Here is a 20,543-nt window from a genome sequence, read left to right on the forward strand (position 1 = left end):
AGCTGAAGGACTAAAGAAACACGCTGTACAATCCTGAAGCCTGGAAACAGAGTTTATCCTCACAGCAAAGCCAGAAAACGTAAAATATTGATCAATTTGTCCAAAAGACTCCATAAACCGAGTTGGAAAACAGAATACGATAAACTGGGAAAGTCATTTGTAACATATATGTTGACTGAAATTTACTACACAAATACATCTTACCAATAAAATTTTAGGAAAATAAAAAAAGATATTTTTTAATGGTAGGGAGGCTCTTCCCCCACACAGAACAATTTAAAATGGCAAGTAAACATCTGAAAACTGCTTATCTTCAATTAAAAAGCATTTTACCTTTGTCACGTTAATTAATATGGGAAAGAAGAAAGTCCATGAGGGCGGGAGAGTTTGGGCTCAGACACAGTCTAGAGGCGGTGTGAATAAGCACAACTTGTCCCAGTGCATTTTGGCAATGTACCTCAAGATAAAAGGGTGCCTTCCTCTCACACACAGTTGTATCACCATTTTGTCACATTTACCTTATCCATCCCTTTTTTCTTTTATTTTCTTTGCTGAAGTCTTTTATTTTTAAAGATTTTATTTATTTATTTGACAGAGACACAGCGAGAGAGGGAACACAAGCAGGGGGAGTAGGAGAGGGAGAAGCAGGCTACAGGGCTCGATCCCAGGACTCTGGGATCATGACCTGAACCGAAGGCAGACGCTTAACGACTGAGCCACCCAGGCGCCCCAACAAAATTATTTCTTGGTGTCATCTAACACTAAATCCACAATCAGATTTCCTCAATTCTCTCAAAATGCCTTTTTTCAATTGTTTTATTTGCATCAGAATCCAAAGACCAAACATATTTAGACATTATATCTCTTAAGTTTCTTTTAATCTAAAGCAGCTCCCATTTTTTTATGCCAGTGTAATTCAACTTTAATAAAATTATAAGGAAGGGGCGCTTGGGTGGCTCAGTTGGTTAAGTGTCTGCCTTCAGCTCAGGTCATGATCCCAGGGTCCTGGGATCAATGCATCAATCTTCCTGCTCAGCGGGGAGCCTGCTTCTCCCTCTGCTGCTCCCCCTGCTTGTGCTCTCTTGCTCTCTCTGTCAAATAAATAAATAAAATCTTTTAAAAAAATAATAAAATTATAAGGAAGATTAAATTGGAGAAAGGAAAAATGATTAACAGGTAAGAAGATTAAAATGCTTCCTAACATTAAAATCTGCCCTGTTAACTAAAAGGAAACCTTTCTTTAGATAAGCTGAATGTATGACTGGTTGTATTAACTGATTTTTTTAAAGATTTTATTTATTTATTTGAGAGAGAGAGGGCACAAGTCGGGAGAGAGGGACAAACGGAGAGGGGGAAGCAGACTCCCCGCTGAGCAGGGAGCCCTACCAGGGCTGGATCCCAGGCCCCCAGGATCATGACTTGAGCTAAAGACAGATGTTTACCTGACTCAGCCACCCAGGCGCCCCTAACTGATTTTTAATACATTTCCGTTAATGTATTGCAAATGGTAAAAATGAACAATTGGATATTTAAGCCTGGACTTCAGCTTCTGGCATTATGATGGATTAGGTGTTATAATACTGTTTTTGCAACATTGATGGTTTCTTTTTTTTTTTTTAAAGCAGTTGTCATTTTTTTAAAGATTTTATTTATTCACTTGAGACACAGAGATACAGAGAGCATGAGCAGGAGGAAAGGCAGAGGGAGAGGGAGAAGCAGACTCCCCGCCGAGCCAAGAGCCAGACGTGGGGCTCGATCCCAGGACCCCGGGATCACGACCCAAGCCAAAGGCAGACGCTCAACCATCTGAGCCACCCAGGTGCCCCAACATTGATGGTTTCTTAAAAGATAGACCTCATGGGGCGCCTGGGTGGCTCAATTGGTTGGGCGTCTGCCTTTGGCTCAGGTCATGGTCCCAGGGTCCTGAGAGCGGGGGTCCTGCTCAGCAGGGAGCCTGCTTCTCCCTCTGCCTGCTGCTTCCCCTGCTTGTGCTCTCTCTCTCTCTGACAAATAAATAAATAAAATCTTAAAAAAAAAAACACATAGATCTAATAAAAGTTCTTCAAGAATCCCTCTACTACTTCCCCCCCCCCCAAAAAAAACCAGAGAGCCAAAAATTCACAAAAAAAGAGGACTTTGGAGTAGAACTGCCTGCACAGGGAAGGGGCTGCATTGACATCACCAAGACCCCGAATGTAGCTGTGAATTGGAAAACGGAGCCTTTTTTTCCTGGTAAGCCAGGGCCTCCCAGGGCAGCTCCAGATTGGTAACACTCCTAAAAATCTGCAAAAGTAGACGAAAATGCTCCTCACAGGACTCAGGTCAATATCAAGTAATGAGTTCAGAGTCAAAGACCACCAGCACAGAAGCAAGGATGGTAAGTTAGAGTCCTCAGAAAGAACAATTAACAGATGTGAGATCCCCACTGCCGGGACTCCAAGTCCTGGAATGGTTGAGTTTGTAATGTACCATAATGTGCAAAATGGTGAGAGAAACAAAGGACATTATCTAAGTTATCTCGTGCTGTGTAACAAATTACCTCAACACTTAGTGGCTTAAAACAACACTAATTATTTCAGAGTTTCTGCCGATCAGGAATCCGGGCATGGCTTAGCTAGCTCCTGTGCTTCTGAGTGTCTCACTGGCTTCAGTCAAAGCATCAGCTAGCCCTGTCATTATCTCAAGGAAGAACTGGAGAAAGATCTGCTTCCATGCTCACTCTTGTCATCGTTGGCGGGATTTGGTTCTTCACGGGCTGTCGGCCAGAGCTTGTCCTCAGTTCCACGGACCTCCCCTTTGCGTGGGTCACAACATAGCATTGGCTACATCAGAACAAGCAAGAGACAGTCCTGGCAAGAGAGAACGCAAGCAAGATGGAAGTCACAATCTTTATGACTTAATCTCAGAAGTGACATCCCATCATTTCTTTTTTTTTTTTTAAGATTTTATTTATTATTTGAGAGAGAGAGAGCACATGAGAGGGGGGAGGGGCAGAGGGAGAAGCAGACTCCCCGCTGAGCAGGGAGCCCAATGCGGGACTCGATCCTGGGACCCCAGGATCATGACCTGAGCCGAAGGCAGTCGCTTAACCAACTGAGCCACCCAGGCGCCCCCATCCCATCATTTCTGATGAATTCCATTGTCAAGAGTAACTCACAGGTCTTGTGCACACACCAGGAAAGAGAAAAGATACCAAGTAGCAGGAGGTAGAGATCACTGGGAATCATTTTAGAAGCAGCCTGCTACTAACACAATCACAAAGATCAGCCCATCAGCAAGAAAATATGGAGAAAGAATAAGTGGATTTGAGGAGAAATTTTATATAATTGTTGAAAAAAAAAAAAAACCACAACTTAGTGGGTAATTTAAACAGCCAGCTAAAGAGAGAATTAGTGAACTGAAAGATCAATAAGAAATTACCCAGAATAGGGGCGCCTGGGTGGCTCAGTCGTTAGGCGTCTGCCTTCAGCTCAGGTCATGATCCCAGGGTTCTGGGATCGAGCCCCACATCGGGCTCCCTGCTCAGGGGAGTCTGCTTCTCCCGCTCCCCCTAGCCCCTCCCCCTGCTTGTGCTCGCTCTCTCTCGCCCACGCTCTCAAATAAAATCTTAAAAAAAAAAAAAAAAAGAAATTACCCAGAATATAATATTAGGAAATGAAAAATATTTTTAAAATTTGAAAACGGATATGGGGGCTAGAAAGAGGTCTAACAATTTTCTAACCTGAGTCAGAAATGGGGAAAAAAGAGAATACAGGACAAACAACTTTTTTTTTAAGATTTTATTTATTTATTTGAGAGAGAGAGAGCACGAGTAGGGAGAGGAGCAGAGGGAGAAGCAGACTCCCCACTGAGCTTAGAGTCCAACATGGGCTCGATCCCATGACCCTGAGATCATGACCTGAGTTGGACACTTAACAGATTGAGCCACCCAGGCGCCCCAAGGAGAAGCAACATTTTAAGAGTTTATTGCTGTATATTTTCTAGAATTGATTAGAAGTTAAAAAAACAAAACGACTGGGGCACCTGGCTGGCTTAGTCCATAGAACATGCAACTCTTGATCTCAGGGTTCTGAGTTCAAGCCCCACGTTGGGCAGAGAGATTACTTAAAAAAAAAAAAAAAACGTAAGCAAAGCAAAACATGAATTCTTGGATCCCGGAAGCACAGAATATAAAATTACATTTTAAAAAAACTGCTCACTTTGACTCACTGTAGTTAAAGAGAAGACTGAAGTGTACCCAGAGTGAAAGAACAGACCTCCACAAAGAAATTATATGTACAGGGGCACCTGGGTGGTTCAGTCGTTAAGCGTCTGCCTTCAGCTCAGGTCATGATCCCAGGGTCTTGGGATCAAGTCTCGCATCGGGCTCCCTGCTCAGCGGGAAGCCTGCTTCTCCCTCTCCCACTCCCCCTCCTTCTGTTCCCTCTTTCGCTGTGTCTCTCTTTGTCAAATAAATAAATACAATCTTAAAAAAAAAAGAAATTATATGTAGAATTAGAGTCAACTTCTTAACAGCAAAAATAGAAACTACAAGGTGGTATATGTTTAGACTCGGAAAAAATTAACTATCACTCTGGGGGCACCCAGGTGGCTCAGTCAGTTAAGCGTCCTACTCTAGATTTTGGCCTGGATCGTGAACTCAGAGTCGTGAGATTGAGCCCCAGTTGGGCTTCATGCTGAGTGTGGAGCTTGCTTGAGATTTTCTCTCTCTCCTTCTGCCCCTCCCCCATGCTCTCTCTCTCTCTCTTTCTCTCTCTCAAAAAAAAATTTAACTATCACCCCAGAACTGTATGATAATGAAGGTGGGGTAAAACATTCCAGGTAATAAAAACAGAATTTAACTCCAAGAGACTTTCTAAAGGATGTGATAATATGATATAGTAAGAAATATAGGGGCGCCTGGGTGGCTCAGTCATTAAGCGTCTGCCTTTGGCTCAGGTCATGATCCCAGGGGTCCTGAATCGGGCTTGGGATCAAGTCCCGCACCGGGCTCCCTGCTCAGTGGGAAGCCTGCTTCTCCCTCCCCCAGCCCCCCTGCTTGTGTTCCCTCTCTTGATGTGTTTCTCTCTGTCAAATAAATAAATAAATAAAATCTTAAAAATATATATATATATATATTTGCTCCTTGTCCCACTTCCTGGCCCAGAGTTCCTAAAACCCTTGTAATTTCCTGAGCATTAAGGGTGGTAGGAGCATTTTTTATTGTAATATAGGCCTCAGTGTCCTATTGGTTCCTCACACAAGACCTTCTAAGACCCTTGGGATCTCTGCAGTGAAAAGAGTGTCTTTTGGTAGGCTGATGAAATGACTAGTGGCTGGGGTCCCCTAGATAGCTTCAGAATGGGACTGGTCACCAGAAGGACCAAGGCATGATTCAAGGGTTGGAACTTTCAGCCCCACCCCCTGAAGCCCTGGGGATTGAGTTAATCAACAATGGCCAATGATTTAATCAACCATGCCTACCTAATGAAATCTGCAATAAAAAACCTAAGAGACATGGGTTCAGAGGACTTCTGGGTTGGTGAATGCATCCACGTGCTGGGGGAATAGTGCACCCTAATCTCCATAGAGACACAGGCTCTTGTACTCAGGACCCTTCTGGACCTCCCTCTAGGTACCTCTTCATCTGGCTGTTCATTTTTATCCTTTATAATAGATTTTACAAGAAACCAGGAATACTGGGGTGCCTGGGTGGCTCAGTCGGTTAAGCATCCGATTCTTGATCTCAGCTCAGGTCTCGATTTCAGGGTTGTTAAGTCAAGCGCCATGTTGAGCTCCAAGCCCAGTATGGAACCTACTTAAAAAAAAAGAAAAGAAAAGAAACCAGTAATACTAAGTGCTGCCTTGGGCTCTGTGAGCCATTACAGCAAATCATGAAATCTGAGAAGGTGGAACCCCCAACTTGTAGCAAACTCAGACAGAAATATGGATATCCTGAGGACCCACTACTTGTGATTTGGTGTTTGAAGTGGGGGCAGACTCCTGGGACTAAGCCCTTGACCTTCTCTGTGCTGCCTCCTGGTGGTTAGTGTCAGAATTGAATTGACTTGTAAGTTTTCTGTTGGTGTCCACAGAAAACTGGAGGATTGCTTGGTGTGGACAACCCCCACAATGGGTGTCAGAAGTGTGAGGGGAGAAACAGTTTTCCAGTAAGATGTACTTCAGGAAGGAGGCAAGTTTAAAATTATCTCGAAAGGATGGTCTGAGAGGCAAGAAGGAAATGGGAGGGCAAATGAAACACAAGTACTTACGTAGTTACAAATAAACATTGCCTGCATAAAATAAGAAAAATATTCAATGAGGGCACCTGGGTGGCTCAGTTGGTTAAGCGACTGCCTTCGGCTCAGGTCATGATCCTGGAGTCCCGGGATCGAGTCCCACATCAGGCTCCCTGCTCAGCAGGGAGTCTGCTTCTCCCTCTGACCCTCCTCCCTCTCATGCTGTCTCTCATTCTCTTTCTCGCAAATAAATAAAATCTTTAAAAAATTTTTTTAAAAAAAGAAAAATATTCAATGAAGGCATAAAAAAGTCACAGCTACAATGCTGACAACACTTAGTTGGTTAGTCTGGATGGAGTTTAACAGAGGTAAACTGCTATATGCTCTTTGTAGTATTTGAGAGAGCATTTAAGATCTTGTTAACTTTTTGCTAAATTGTGTATGGTAAAGTTTCAAGGGTAACCAATAAAAACAAAAGAGAATTAGAGTGTATACATTTGAAACCAGAAGAGAGAGGGAAAAATGGATTGAGGAAATGAAAAAAATAATCCAGGAAAAGATAAGAAAGGAGGAAAAAGCTTTAAAAAGGCAGGATGATAAGAAATATAAAAATAAGATGGTAGAAATAAATCCAAATATATCAGTAGTCATAATAAATATAAATGGACTAAAGAAAAATTCATAGAACTACAGGAAGAAATTGAGATTTTACTTCATTTTTAAAAAGATTTATTTATTTTAGAGATAGAGAGCATGTGAGCAGGTGGGTAGGGCAGAGAGAGAGAATTCCAAGCAGGCTCCATGCTGAACCCAGAGCCCAATTTGGGGCTCGATCCCACAACCCTGAGATCATGACCCGAGCTAAAATCAAGAGTTAGATGTCCAACTGACTGAGCCACCCAGGCATTCCTAACTCATTTTAAAAAAGTAATCTCTGCACCCAACCCAGTCTGAGTGGGGCTCAGACTCATGGCTCCAAGATCAAGAGTTGCAGGCTCCTCAGACTGAGTCAGCCAGGTGCCTCCCTTCTCATTTGCTATTTTGTGTACATTTCTTCCTCTAAAAGTTTGATGCAATTTAGTGTGCGGATAAACATCCTAATATTATCAGCTGTTACAAATCAAATCTAGAGAGGCGCCTGATTGTTCAGTAAGTTAAGGGTTGTCTGACTCTGGACTTTGGCTCAGGTCATGATCTCAGGGTTGAGAGACAGAGCCCCTTGTTGGGCTGTGGGCTCAGCAGAGAGTCTGCTGGAGATTCTTCCCCTCTGCACCTCCTGCTCATGCTCTCTCTCTAAAATAAATAAATAAATAAATCTTAAAAAAAAAAAGAAATCAAATCTAGAATGCAGGCAAAACATGTCTGAAAGGAAACATGTTTTTTAACATTACTATATATTTCACAAATACATTTGGGTGAATGAAGGCCATATTCTCACAAAATAGAAAAGTTCTAGCTGATTAAATTCATAACTAAATGAAATTTTACTTTATCAGTTTAAACACACAGAGGAAGGAAACTAATGTATGTCAATACAGGATTGGCTAAATCGATTTTGTTACATGCATAATGTTGATTATAAAAAGACATTTTTAAAAAACAACATATATTTATTTGGTCTAATGAGAAAAAGTTTGAAGGCAACATTAGCACCCGTGATCGTATTTGTCAAAATCTGTGAATGTTCTGTGTTAAACTGTCAAATTTTTATTTCGGGAAAGGGCTTGGGAAGGAGTATTTTCACGTTCAGCATGCTGCACTAACATGTATAAATTTATTACAGAAATAATCTTGTTTTTATGATTCTGGAAAATAAAGGATTTCATCTTTCTTTTTCTAATAACAAAAACAACCGTCTCATTTGGTGGTTGCTAGGCAACATTGGCCGGACCAAACCATCCCGCGAGGCTGAAGGGGGAGATGGTATTGCTCTCGGTTTTGCTCGAGATTCGTCATGCGGCCATCTTGGAGTGGAGCACTGCTCTCTGCAGCCTTAGACTGGAAATTAGGCGGAATGTGGTTGCTAGGCAACGCCTCGGCACCGCCACCATCTTTGAGTGGGGCACAGCTGTTTATCAATTTAGAATGTAAAACATCCTAGCCTACCTGATGCTTGCTAGACAACGCCTTGGCGCGGTCACTACTTTCAAGCCGGGCTCTTCATTCTCTTCTTTAAATAAATGGAATCAAACCATTAGGGGGAAACTACGAAGTTTTACACGCACGATGGGCGCCATCTTTGTTAGGGGCAGGTGACTTCCGGTTGAGGCGGAAGAGAACCTAATGGAGCTTGGGGAGGTGCTGGAATAGAGACTGAGGGTGGGTTTGAGTTGGATGAAGAAGGCGGGAAATCTACTTCTCTTCCAATCAGCTCCCCATCTCGCCCTCTGGCGGCTTCGGACGGCCGACCGGCCGCCCGACTTAGTGTGACTACGGGCATACGCCAAGGTGGTCACTGACTGCCCCCACGAGGGGACTGGAGGGGGTTCCAGATGGGCGAGGAGGGGACAGAGGGCACCGTACATCTGCTTTGCCTTGCGGCCACCAGCGGAGTCCCCTTATTCTGCAGAAGCAGCCGCGGCGGCGCCCCCGCCCGCCAGCAGGTGGGGCCCTGGACCCCTGGATCTTCAAAATAGAAATGGGCTAGGCCCTTGGACTCTGTGTTGTCAAGGGAGTGGGGTCTGGAGAAGTTTCAGAGTTGAGTTTAGAGGGCCAAGGGTGCAATGACTGGACTAATAATCCTGGTTCCCAGAGGAGGAGGGGCCAGGGGATATAGAAAGAGGAGGGGGCTGGGGCCCTGGACACTTGGGTTCCAAGGTGGAGGGGACTGGGGGCTCCTGTCTAATGTTCCCAACTTTTCCCCAGCTCCCGTTCTCTGTCATCGGTTCCCTCAATGGAGTACACATGTTTGGGCAGAATCTCGAGGTGCAGCTGAGCTCTGCAAGGACGGAGGATACGACCGTGGTGTGGAAAAGCTTCCATGACAGGTCTCCAAGCTGTAGCTTTTGGGGCAGGGCCAGGGCCTGGGTGACGGCCCCTGTTGAAGATGACCCTGAGGCCTACCAGCTCTCCAAGGCCAGCTGTTTACTTGGCTGTGGAATCTTCGACAAGCCAGTTACCCTCTCCGATCCCTAAGTTTCTCTGTATGAGAAGCAGGTTATGCTGGCTGGCAAAAGATGTAGCTGGCATCCAGGATCAAGGGCAGACTTTACTCTCCTCACGGCCCTGTTTCCCTGGCCTGGACTCATTCTTCCTTCTCACCTTCCTTTCTCACAGCATCACCCTCATTGTTCTGTCATCTGAGGAGGGCACCTCGGAGCTGAGGCTGGAGAGACTACTCCAGATGGTGTTTGGGGCCATGGTGAGACTCCCCAGCCCTCTTCCCCAAACCCAGAAATCTGAGCTCTCAGCATCCTTCTCCCTCACACCAGGAGTCCAGATCCATACCCAGCCCCGGCTCTCTTACTTGGTTCTTCTAGGTTCTTCTTGTAGGACTCGAAGAACTGACCAATATCCGCAACGTAGAGAGACTGAAGAAGGAGTTGAGGGTGAGGCTGCAGGATGTGAGCGTGGAAGTTAGGATCGCAGGTCACTGATATTCGGAAACTACAGTTCCCAGGAGCCCCTGGGGCAGCCTGGTCACTGACTCTAGAGCCAGGCCCAGCAGGGCTAGTTTTCTGAAGGGGAGGCAGCAGATCTGGGGCCCACCTGGGTCCTAAGCTCCTCCCTCCTCCTCCTGCTAGGCCAGTTACCGCCTCATTGACAGTTTCCTGGGGGACTCTGAGCTCATCGGGGACCTGACCCAGTGTGTGGACTGCGTGGTTCCTCCAGAGGGGTCTCTCCTGCAGGTACTGAGAATGTGTTGGGAACCCTTAAACCTGTCACTGGCCCTAGCTCGGTCCTCATCCTCTTACCCCTGGATCATTGCCTCGACCTTTTCTCCTCCTTTGGGCTTCCATTCCAACCCCCACTTGGCCCCAGAAGGGTCTTTCTACACCGAGAACTGACCCCACCCCTCTCCAGCTCACAGCCCTCCCATGGCTTCCATCACCCCCAGGACAAGCTCCCGTCCCCCCAGCCTGGTGTTTGAGGACCTGTGGAATCTGAAACCCACCAACATGCTCACCCTGACCTCTGCTAACCCCACAGTCCACCTTCACCCAGCTGCTTCAGGGGTCCCACGGACCCCAACAACTTCCCAGCTTCCTTGCTTGGCACATGCTGTTCCTTTTGCTGGTGAACTTCCATCTATCTTTCCTTAAATACCGCTCTTGTTGATGCCCCTGGCATGGCCACCTCTCATGATGTGACTAGGAGCCGGCGACTTGACCTCTCCTAGCTGGAGTAGGTGGTTGATTGCGCCTACTTGACACATAGTAGGATTCAATAAACCGCAGCTGCGGCTGTTGTGATTATTAGCTTCAGTAACACGTGTCAGGCTAGGGAGCAGCCACCCTACCTGTTTAACTTTACAGTGTGACTCGGGGATGGTACCTGTGTGTGAAGGTGAAGGCCCAGGGAGGGTGAGGCACGTGAGCATGCCACTAGGCAAACTTTGAATTGTATGCCTGTCTCTTCACACTCCTCGCCCACCTGGGAAGTCACTGCCGCCCCTGCTCATGTCTCCTGACCCAGGAAGCCCTCTCTGGGTTCGCCGAAGCGGCGGGCACGGCCTTTGGCAGCCTGGTCGTGTCGGGCCGGGTGGTGGCAGCAACAGAAAGCTGGTGGCGGCTGGGGACGCCGGAGGCCGTGCTGCTCCCCTGGCTGGTGGGGTCCCTGCCGCCTCAGGCAGCTCGAGACTACCCGGTGTACCTGCCGCACGGGAGTCCCACGGTGAGTTGGGGGGGATCGGGGCGCCTGGGACAGGTGGGAGCAAAGGGCCTAAAGGCCGGGACGCGAGGAGGCGGGGCTTCGGTGGGAAGGGGCGGAGCTCCGGCCAGCCCCCGCTGCGTCCCCCTTCAGGTCCCGCACCGGCTTCTGACCCTGACGCTGCTGCCGGGCTTGGAGCTGTGTCTGCTCTGCGGGCCGCGCCCTCCCCTCAGCCAGCTGGATCCACAGGTGAATCCGGCCCATGTCCCCGCTTTTCCCCTATGACACCCTCTGCCCGCCAGCCGCGGCCCTTCTCTCAGCACCCCGCCCTGCCAGCGTTCTCCACTCTGGGCCCGCCCCTCGTCAGCCCCGCCCTTCCACCAGGGCCCGCCCCCCGCGGACTGCGTTCCAATCACCTTCCCGCCAGCCCCGTCCCTCTATCGCTCTCATTCCATCCTTCCAGGCTTCACCCTTTCCTTGGTCCCCTCGGCCTCCCGCCCTCGTGGGCCCCTCCTCTCCTCCCTGGCCACGCCCCCTCCCCTGGTACCCGCCCCTGACCTCACCCACCGGCCTCGCCTCAGCTTTTGGACCGCTGGTGGCAGCCAGTGCTAGACCCGCTGCGGGCCTGCGTGCCGCTGGGACCCCGAGCGCTGCCCGCTGGCTTCCCCCTGCACATGGACATCCTCGGGTAGGGCTTGGACGGGGGTGTGGTTTGGGGGTCCTCATCCCCTCTGCCCTGGCCATGACACCCCCTTTCTCACAGGCTGCTGCTTCTCCACCTGGAACTGAAACGTTGCCTCTTCACGGTGGAGCCCTCTGCGGATCAAGGTGACTGAGAGGAGGGTGAGGCCGGGAGGAGCTTGGGCCCAGGAGGGGCTCTCTGTCACCCTCTCTTCCCCCCAACCAGAGCCTTCTCCTGAGCATCGTCGGCGCCTCCTGCGCGCCTTCTACACCTTGGTCACCGCCTCGCACTTCCCACCAGGTGTGCCCCCTTTGCGCACTCCTGGGACACCGAGTCTCTGCTCACACAAGGGAGGACGGGGGCATCCACACTGATGGGGGGTGTTCCGCAGAGCCTAGATGAGGAAGGAAACGTTGAGGCCCTAGGGAGACAAAGGAGGGACAGAGGACTGGCCCCTCCTAGCTGCCTGACTCCACCTCCCCCACCTTCCCCGCATAAAGTGGGGCAGGGGGCCCCCCCCAGGGAGGGTTCCAAGGGCTGTGCCTGGAGTCCAGCGCCTGGTACCTGGTCAGTATACCTGCGTGTCTGTGATCTGTATTGCTAAGCGGACTGTCCAGGGCTGCACAGAGCATCCCCAGGAGGGAGGGGGGATGGAGGCTGTCTGGGAAGAAGGGGGAGAAGGTCCATGTCCTTCTTCAGGCAACTGACAGCCGGCTGGAGCCATGAGGCCCTTGCCCGTCAGGAGTCAGACTTAGGCCCAGGGTGTGGTGTTGCTCCTGCAGGTTGGCATTCTAGTTGTCTGGGCCCCACTGGTCACCTTGGCCCTTCCTGTCCTTCCTCCAGAGCCGGGGTCACCAGAGGAGAAGGTGGAGGATGCGGCCCAGAGGAGCCAGGTGCCAAGAGCCTGCTACCTGGTGTCCGGGCCCGAGGAGCCAGGCACGGGATGGCGGCTGGTGGCTCTGCAGTTGGGGCCGCGGCGGCTGCTACTGCTGTCCGCCCAGAGTCCCACGCACGCGCTGCGGGGCTTGGCCACCCACACACTGCATGCCCTCACCCCACTCCTCTGACCCCTGGCCGTGAGCCGGTCACACAGACACAGCTATTAGCGTCTCTCTGTTTATTCGCTCACAATAATACACAGCCCCTGGATGGGGGGGGGCAGGAGGGGCTACGATGGGGTGGGGTGGGAGGGGAGGAGGCGCCCACTTCCCTGGCCCCTCTCCCCTCTGTGCTTAGGGGGGAAAAGGGAGGGAGGGGGCTCCCCCTTACCCCCCAGAATGTAAACAGCAGCAGATGAACAAAAATAAAAATACAAAAGGCCGGAGAAAGGTTCCAGGCGTCCCCCCACCCCTGGGGTCTTCCCTGTCACCAGTGGAGGTCCCCTCACTGCCCCATCCACCAAAGCTGCCTCAGTCCTAGGGGCTGCCCGGCGCCGGCCACATCCCCGGGGGGCAGAGTCCAGGGCTCAGAACTGCTGGGCCAGCAGCTCACACAGGTGACGGGAGACGGGTTCCTTGCTGGTGCGCAGGGTCAGCCGGTACATCTGGGTGGGGGACATGGCGGTGCAGACTCAGGGAGGAGGCAGAGTGGACAGAGAGCCCGGGAGAGGAGGATACAGGGAGATAAAGGAGAAAAAAGGAGAAAGGGATCAGAAAGGTGATGGAAGGGAAAGGAGGCAGGAATAAAAACAACACAGGAGGGAAAGGGTGAAGGGTAAAAGTGAGACCCAGAAGGGTGGAAAGGATGTGGCGAGGAAGACAGTAGATAGAGAACACAGGGACAAAGAGCAGAAGGGCGGGATTAAAAACGAACACAGTGAGGCAGGGGGTAGTCAGTCTCAGGGGCGCCTCCCAGACCACCACTCACCTGAGCCTGGGCGTTGGGCTCCAGCCGGAGCAGACAGCCCACCTGCAGGGCTTTAGTCTGGATGATGCCAGCCCCCACGAAGTTCTCAGGGTTGGGGTCCACATTGTCCAGGAGAGCAGAGCCAAACCCCAGGAGCTGGGGAAGAAGGGTAGCCGTCAGAGGGTGCCAGATCTGGGAGCCACCGGGCAGTAGCAAACCGGGGTTCCCCTGAAACCCTTGTGGTTCCCATTTTACAGATGGGAAAGCAGAGGCACGGAAAAATGGGTACCGCTCCCCAAACCCCAGTTAGGGAGAGGTCGGCCTGGGCTGTGAGTCCAGGGGCCCCTCTCCTGTCTCGCCCAGTGGTCACTCACTTTTGCCTTAGTGACTTCTGCATCCATGGGGTGGTTGGCTTTGAAGATTTTCTGCGCCTCCTGTTGGGGGCTGGGGGTGGGGAAAGGTTCGGGTCAGGTGCTTGGAAGGCCCCGCCCCGCCCCGCCCCGCCCCCCCTGAAGCGCAGCTGCGGCTCGGGCCCCCCCTCGCTGCTCACAGGCTCAGCTGCTTCCAGCGCTGGAAGAAATCCTGGGCCGCCATCTCCGTGGGCTGGAAGAACTTGTTGATGGTCACCGGGAGCTTCAGGGTGAGGGACTGGGGGGCGCCCCCGTACCTGGCATGGGGGCGGGAGCAAGGAGGCGCCATCAGAGCCCGGCCCCCATCCGGGAGACCGCGGCCGCTCGGCAGGGCCCCGCCCGACTCACCGGAAGCGCACGGACAGGAGCGGGGGCGTCAGGAAGTCCCGCAGACACTCGATGTTGAGCACCTGCTGCACCTGCGCCCCGCCGTCCACCTGCGCGGCCACGCGCTTGGTCTGCACGGCCAGCTGTAGGCGCCGGGGGTCAAGGAAGCCGGAGCGAGGCGGGGAGGCGGCCCCCCCCCTGCCCCCCGCAGTCTTGGCCACGAACCCCTGCTGGTTCCGAACCCCAGCCTGCAGGCCACTGAGGAGCCGGGCCTGCCCTCCCGGGCGCATCGTGCAAGGCCCAAACTTCAAAGCCCTTCTTAAGTGAGACCTCCGGCCACCCCCCTGGGTGCCTACTCCGGCCTTCCATGATGGGCTCAGGGACCTCCATTATGGCACATGTCACGCCGTATTAGGGCAGAAGCCCTTCCGGGGCTGGGATGGCTGACTCGAGTTTGAATCCTGGATCTTACCACCTCGGGTCTGGGCAAGCTACTTCACCTCTTAGCCTCAGCTGCAAAATGACACCGTGTCCTCAGCATTCAGTGAAACAATCCGGCACGCTCACTTGTCCGTGTGTCTGGCACACGGTCAGGGCACCAAAAATGGCGGCAGCGTTATTACATCTACCTTCAAGCTGGCAAGGGTGGGGTCTTAGGCATCTCCCGCCCCTGTCCCCCACCCATGCCCAGCACAGAGCTGAGCCTGCCTGGGGTTCTGGAGATGTTGATGAGGGCTGGCTGAATGAGGCAAAGGACTGAAAAGGTCCTCAAAGCTTTGGGGCCTAACCCCTGTCATTTCGTGGGCGTGAAATGACAGGGAAAGGAGGGCTGACACCTTCCTTTATGCCAGCCACCCTTCCAGAGTTTTCCAACCACAATGACCTTCACAACGCTATGAGAAGGAAGAGGGTCTACACTTCAGACAGGGGACAAGTGACTGGCTCAGATCACACAGAAGGCCCTGCTCAGCATCCAGACCTGCAGGCCTGGCTCTTGAATGCAGAAGGCACTGGAATCGTGAGTGTGAAGCCCAGTGGAGGACAAGGTCAGGACATGGAAGAGGCCTGACAGGGACAAACAGGCACACCTATCCCATCACTTCACTGTCCCCAGGCTGTCCTGGGGAGAAGAGGCCCACCCCTGTCTCACAGACAACACTGTATCTCAAACAAGTAACGCGGGTTCTCAAGAAGACTGAACAGGGTTCTGGACCTGGGTCCATCTGCTTCCCAGTGGCCAGGAAGGCAGACCGGGAGGGTCAGGGCTCGGGGGAGGGGGCTGGGCCAGGCCGGGAGGATATGAGTCTGGAGGTCTCCAGGGTGGACGACAGTGGGCGAGAAGTTCTGGAACTGCACGGACGTCTTGTTGCCATAGAAGAGATACATACGGCCTGCAGAGGGTGGGGAGGGGTAGGGCTCCATCTGACTTCCTTCAACCTCCTCTCCAGATGCCACCCAAACCCAGGTGTCCCCGAAACCCTATCCCCACACTGCCCCCCTCCGGACACACCCAAGTTCTGCCGGAACTCCGACTTGACTCCAATCTGCAACAGCTGGTTCTCAAACAGGACCCCATTATTCTTGCACACGAACCTAGGTGGGGGCGGCAGGGAGTTCAGGATGCCAGGGGTGCCTGTCTGGGCCCGTCTCGGTGCTCCCCACCTGTCCCCATTCCCTCCTGATCTTTCCCATGACTCACTTATTCAGCAGCTCATCGGCTTCTGGGATGGGCGGCCCGATGTCCTCAGGACCTGGGCTGCAGGTGGGGAAAGCAGTGAGATGGGAAGAAGTTGGGGGGCTAGAGAAGACCCAAGCTAAAGGTGGGAGACAGTAACCCCTCAAAGGACAGAACCCCAGAATCCACAGACCCAGATTCCCACAAAGAACCCCAGAATCAGACTGGCGATTGCCTCTAATGGGAATAGGACCCTGGTGCGTGCCACCACCCCTGCCCCACGTCAGAGGACCCCGACTTTCACTCCCCTCCAAATCCTTGCCTCTGCAGCTCATCAGGAACCCCTTGATAAGAGCCTGAAGTCCCCTAACCCTCCCTGGGGACACAGATCTGCCCCCCAACCCTGAGGCCACCCCTTACTCAGCAGCTGGAGCTGGGTCAGCCAGCAAAGCCATGGGGCTCTCAGGGGCAGGCGGCTCCAGCTCGCTGGGCCATCCAATCCCAGAGCAGACAAGAGAAGACAGGCGTGGCAGGCAGCCAATCCCAGAGAGGCAGCAGAGGGCCGGGTCGGGGGAGAGAGAAAGAGGGAGGAGGGAAAGAGAGAAGGAAGAGCAGGCTGAGACATGGCGAAGGGGGAAGGACGACACAGGGTGGCCAGGGTCAGCCAAGAGTCCAGAGTGGCCAGAGGGAGAGAGGAGGCCGGGGGAAGTGGCAGCCACGGCGACAGAGGCACAGGGACAGGGAGGGAGGAGGGGGCTGTGAGGGGGCAGACAGAAAAGGGGCAGCCCGGGGGCCCGGGCCGGCGGTACCTGAGGAAGGCCTCCTCGGGGGTGGGCCCCAGGCTGGGCTGGGCAGCCGGGCCGTCGGAGAAGACGTCCACCAGGAGGTTCCCTGCACCCGAGGTCGCTGGGGGTGCGGCTGGGGGAGGGGCTGCCCGCAGCCCCAGGAGGTCGGCAGAGGGTGAGGGCGTCGACTGCAGGGAGGTGCAGGGGGAGGTGAGAAGGGATAGCGCCCGGCGGCCCCAGCCCCGATGGCCCAGCCCCTGGGACTCACCACAGTGCTAGGGGTGGGCTCCACGCCCCCATTGATGTCATTGCTGCTGGGGTCCCTCCGGCCATCATCCAGGGCGCTGCCAGCCCCGGGCCCCTTCTTGCGTTTCAGCTTGGCCAGGATGGACGACTCTCGCTCCGGGAAGGGCGGCATCTCCTCCAGCACTGTGGCCTGTGGGGTCAGAGGGCGAGAGCAGGTCGGGGGCAGCTCGGTGGCAGGGGAGAGGGCGGCCAAGGCGCAGGGGTGGAGGAGGGGCTCGCGGGGGCCGCGGCGCTGACCAGGACATCCGTGCTGGCCACCGAGCTGAGCGTGAGGTACTCGACGGCGCGCTGCTGCAGCTCCACGTCAGCGTTGCGCAGCTGGGAGCCGGCCCGCAGCACGCCCTGGATGGTGGCCTTGGTCTCCGGGAAGAGGTTGATGAACTTGATGTAGGTGGACAGCAGCAGGGCCCGGGTGGCCACGCTGCACAGGTGGAACTTGGAGTGCAGCAGGGAGAACTGCACGGGGGGGCGGGGGGGGGCGGGGGGGCGTCAGCACGTGGCTCCCCTGCCTCCTCCCCCCGGGGGTGCCGCCCCAGCAGAGGCTACCCGGGGCGGTGGCCATTGCAACGCTCTGTCCCAGAGGCTCCGGGGAGCTGGGTTGTCTTGCAACCACCGGATGGTTGTGCGAGGGGCTGAGAGGATCCCCGGGGGCCCCGTCACCACCAGCCCCGCACCCCTCAGAAGTGCATGTGTTTACCGCCTCACCTGGAGCGGGGGTCCCCAGCGATCAGATTCCCAAACTCCCCGAGGATGTAGCCGCCGACCTTCACCATGTTCTCATGGCAGGCGGGGGCCTGGAGCGCCTGGAGGCAGGGACAGGGCGGGTGAGGGCAGCCGGGAGCGGTGTGCCCTGACTTAGGATTGCTCGGGGTGCCAGGTGCAGGGCTCAGCCCGTGACGCCCATTAACTTGTGGAACTCATGAACGCTATGATGTGGGTGGAATAACAGGTGGGGAAACTGAGGCACGAACCAGTTAAGTGACTGGCCTCTGCTCACACAGGTGGTAAAATCGGTGGCACCAGGCCCCCTCTCCTGGGGCAGAAGGAGCGGGAAACCACTGGGACATGCAGATCGATGACTACGCACTGGATGGCCCACACCCACGGCCCGCTGACCCTCACACTGGCCTGTGAGGACCCGGCCTCCGGTCCCTTGGTGGCCCAAAGGCACCGCTCTGAGGAGGTGGGAGCAGGACGGTGGCCACGGCGGGCTGGCCCCACAGCCCCAGCTGTCCTTGCTCTGCCTCACTGTCCCACTGTGGGGGCGAAGTGGGGGGGAGGTGGGGGTGCTGACCTCAAAGACGGTCTTGGCAGCGTAGCCCTGGACGTCATCACGGTTGGTGACGATCTGCAGCACACGGTACCACACCTCCTCGCTCACGTAGTCGCCCGCAATGCGGATGAGGTTGAGGATGGTGTCCACGTACCAGCTGTAGTCGACTGCGTACTTCTCGGCCAGGATGGCCACCTTCAGGACCTGCCAGCCAGGGAGGGAGGACAGGCGGGAGTGTGTGCACACGGCAGTCAAACTGTGGAATCACCAGGTCTGGGCTCACCACGGTCCCCATCCGGAGACCCCAGGAGGCTCAGCCCCCGGCCCCTCCTCCCTGAGATCCAGAAGTCCAGGCGCTCAGCCCCTCCCGGAACTTACAATCTCTTCACGGATGGCATAGTCCGCCGTCTCCAGGTACCGCAGCATTTCTGACACGATCTGCTTGGCGTTGCTCCGGTCACACATGGCATAGAGGAGGTCAGCGGCCCGCTGTCGCACACTGACGTCCCGCTCCGTCTGAGGGAGGAGAGCAGGTGCGGTATGTTCTAGGCTCTGCAATGGCCTCTGAGCCCTGCGCCTCTCTGAGGGACAGAGACACAGGCCAGCGTACAGGGCGTGGCCTGGGGCAGGCTCCGACGTGGCGTACCTTGAGGGCGTTGATGACGGTGTCGATGTGGGTCTTGACCGCCTCGTGGGAGAACTCGGAGCTGGCCAGCGTGCACATACTCTCCAGGGCCAGGTAGCGCAGGTTGGTCTCCCGGTGCTGCAGGAACTGGCCCAGCTGGTTACAGGCCCGCACCAGGAGGTTGGGCTCACTGCCAACAAGAAGCAGAAACGGGGGGACGTGAGAAGGTGGAGGACACGGGCCCAGCTGACCCATCCCACATCACCTTCAGGACCTGAGTCTTAACTCTTGCCCTCCGTTCCCATCATGACCACTCCTGGTGACCCAGACATCTGGGCCGTTGGGCCCAAATGAAGAGAGTCGGGAATTCTGCTTTTTCCAGGAGGGGTCCAGCACCACTCTGGGGAGGTAACAATTCACAGCTTCATCATCCTCCTATCTCGAAGTCACGATTCCCAGCGCTATTCTCCTGGGACGCAGGAGTCCAGGCCCCCGGGCCCCTGGGCCCCCAGCCCCCCAGGCAGGCACCTGTCGTAGTGGATGATGAGGCTGATGGTCTCGAAGAGGATGGCATTCTTGGCGTTGGAGTGCTGGACCTTCTTGGACTTGGGGGGCTCCTGGGCCTTGTTGAGCACGGTCTCCAGACACTCCACCAGCCGCCCCTTCACGGCAGCATCCTCTGGGGAAATGGAGGGCATGTTCCAGGATAAGCTCTGTCAGCCCTGCCCATGTGCGGGGCAAGGGGCCACCCCAGGGCTCTCATCTTCCACAGGAAGTGTGGGCCCTGCAGCTGTGGGCTGGGGTCTCTGATCCTTCAAACTTGTCCTTGGTCTCTAGGTGACTGGGGGAGGTGGCAGCGGGCCAACAGAAGAGAACACTCCAGACCTCGGCTCTTGTCCTGCTCGGCGCTGACTCCCACCTGTGAGCCTCAGTTTCCCCTTCTGCAGCACTGACACCCTTTAGGTTTCTCACAGAGCAAAGAAACCTTCCCCAGAGACGCGGTGAAACCGGGGTCTCCCCGAGGAGCAGTCTGAGCACCTGAGACGGATACACGCCAACCAGGGGCTCACACCAACACCAATAACTGCCATTCCGTGGGGTGCGAGGTAACACCATGTGCACAGAACGGCTGTCAAGTGTTCTAGAGGAAAATGTCACACCCGGATGTATCAGGCGGCTCTCGGGACACAAGGCAGCTCTGAGCCAAATCCAGAATGCGGGACACCCTTGCAATGCCAAACTGTCCCGGTTTCTTCAAAAACAGGTAGTGGGATGGGGGGGGGTGGGAGGACTATTCCAGACCCCCAAAAGGGACAAAGACATAATAATGAAATCTAAGTCGTGGCCCTCAATTGTACTGTATTTTGTTTAAGCCATACAAATAAAGCTTGGACAGTGGGCGGGGTGTGGATGGTGCCTGGACAGCAGCTGACACTGTCATCTTGAGTCTTCTCAGGTGTGACAAGGGCACTGCGGCTTTGTGCAGTGTTCTTGGGTCTCATGAAATGTGTGTGGGTGTATTTTGGGCAGGCGGAGCATTATGATGTCTGCAACTTATGTCAAGTAAGTGAGCAAGTAAGTGTGTGTT

The 20,543-nt window shown here is 53.9% G+C and overlaps 2 protein-coding genes across 5 annotated transcripts in view; one reads left to right on the plus strand and one right to left on the minus strand.

The window, feature by feature from the left end:
• Positions 1-8,487: 8,487 nt before the first annotated feature.
• Positions 8,488-12,798, plus strand: FUZ (fuzzy planar cell polarity protein). 3 transcript variants are annotated; one of them, XM_032388267.1, is made up of 11 exons: positions 8,488-8,821; positions 9,084-9,205; positions 9,495-9,579; positions 9,698-9,766; positions 9,962-10,066; positions 10,854-11,051; positions 11,181-11,276; positions 11,609-11,715; positions 11,791-11,855; positions 11,935-12,009; positions 12,553-12,798. In XM_032388267.1, the coding sequence occupies exons 1-11, from the start codon at positions 8,711-8,713 to the stop codon at positions 12,774-12,776; spliced, it is 1,257 nt and encodes a 418-aa protein (XP_032244158.1). In that variant the 5' UTR covers positions 8,488-8,710; the 3' UTR covers positions 12,777-12,798. The 3 variants fall into 3 exon arrangements, with proteins under 3 accessions (XP_032244158.1, XP_032244159.1, XP_032244160.1); XM_032388269.1 differs by having other exon boundaries at positions 8,508-8,537; XM_032388268.1 differs by lacking the exon at positions 9,698-9,766.
• Positions 12,799-12,811: 13 nt separating this feature from the next.
• Positions 12,812-20,543, minus strand: part of AP2A1 (adaptor related protein complex 2 subunit alpha 1) — a 30,907-nt gene continuing 23,175 nt past the window's right edge. Inside the window, exons 8-24 of one of the 2 annotated variants that reach the window (XM_032388265.1) lie at positions 19,484-19,634; positions 18,977-19,145; positions 18,709-18,846; positions 18,352-18,534; positions 17,764-17,860; positions 17,295-17,527; positions 17,020-17,187; positions 16,776-16,939; positions 16,387-16,452; positions 15,991-16,047; positions 15,802-15,884; positions 15,593-15,682; positions 14,313-14,436; positions 14,105-14,221; positions 13,929-13,998; positions 13,576-13,710; positions 12,812-13,252 (exon numbers count right to left, since the gene is read on the minus strand). In XM_032388265.1, coding sequence (XP_032244156.1) covers positions 13,175-13,252; positions 13,576-13,710; positions 13,929-13,998; positions 14,105-14,221; positions 14,313-14,436; positions 15,593-15,682; positions 15,802-15,884; positions 15,991-16,047; positions 16,387-16,452; positions 16,776-16,939; positions 17,020-17,187; positions 17,295-17,527; positions 17,764-17,860; positions 18,352-18,534; positions 18,709-18,846; positions 18,977-19,145; positions 19,484-19,634 — 2,123 coding nt within the window. In that variant the 3' untranslated portion in view covers positions 12,812-13,174. The remainder of the gene's footprint in view (positions 13,253-13,575; positions 13,711-13,928; positions 13,999-14,104; positions 14,222-14,312; positions 14,437-15,592; positions 15,683-15,801; positions 15,885-15,990; positions 16,048-16,386; positions 16,453-16,775; positions 16,940-17,019; positions 17,188-17,294; positions 17,528-17,763; positions 17,861-18,351; positions 18,535-18,708; positions 18,847-18,976; positions 19,146-19,483; positions 19,635-20,543) is intronic. The other variant, XM_032388266.1, reaches the window with a different exon arrangement.

This window comes from Phoca vitulina, unplaced genomic scaffold (genome assembly GCF_004348235.1).
Source record: "Phoca vitulina isolate PV1807 unplaced genomic scaffold, GSC_HSeal_1.0 scaffold52, whole genome shotgun sequence".
NCBI classification, from domain to species: domain Eukaryota; kingdom Metazoa; phylum Chordata; class Mammalia; order Carnivora; family Phocidae; genus Phoca; species Phoca vitulina.

Excerpts from the sequence above, each read along its gene's own strand:
- FUZ (XM_032388267.1), top strand. The coding sequence starts at position 8,711 with ATGGGCGAGGAGGGGACAGAGGGCACCGTACATCTGCTTTGCCTTGCG. Across the intron at positions 9,580-9,697 it reads AGATGGTGTTTGGGGCCATG|GTTCTTCTTGTAGGACTCGA; the intron begins GTGAGACTCCCC and ends TGGTTCTTCTAG. Across the intron at positions 11,856-11,934 it reads GGAGCCCTCTGCGGATCAAG|AGCCTTCTCCTGAGCATCGT; the intron begins GTGACTGAGAGG and ends CCCCCCAACCAG.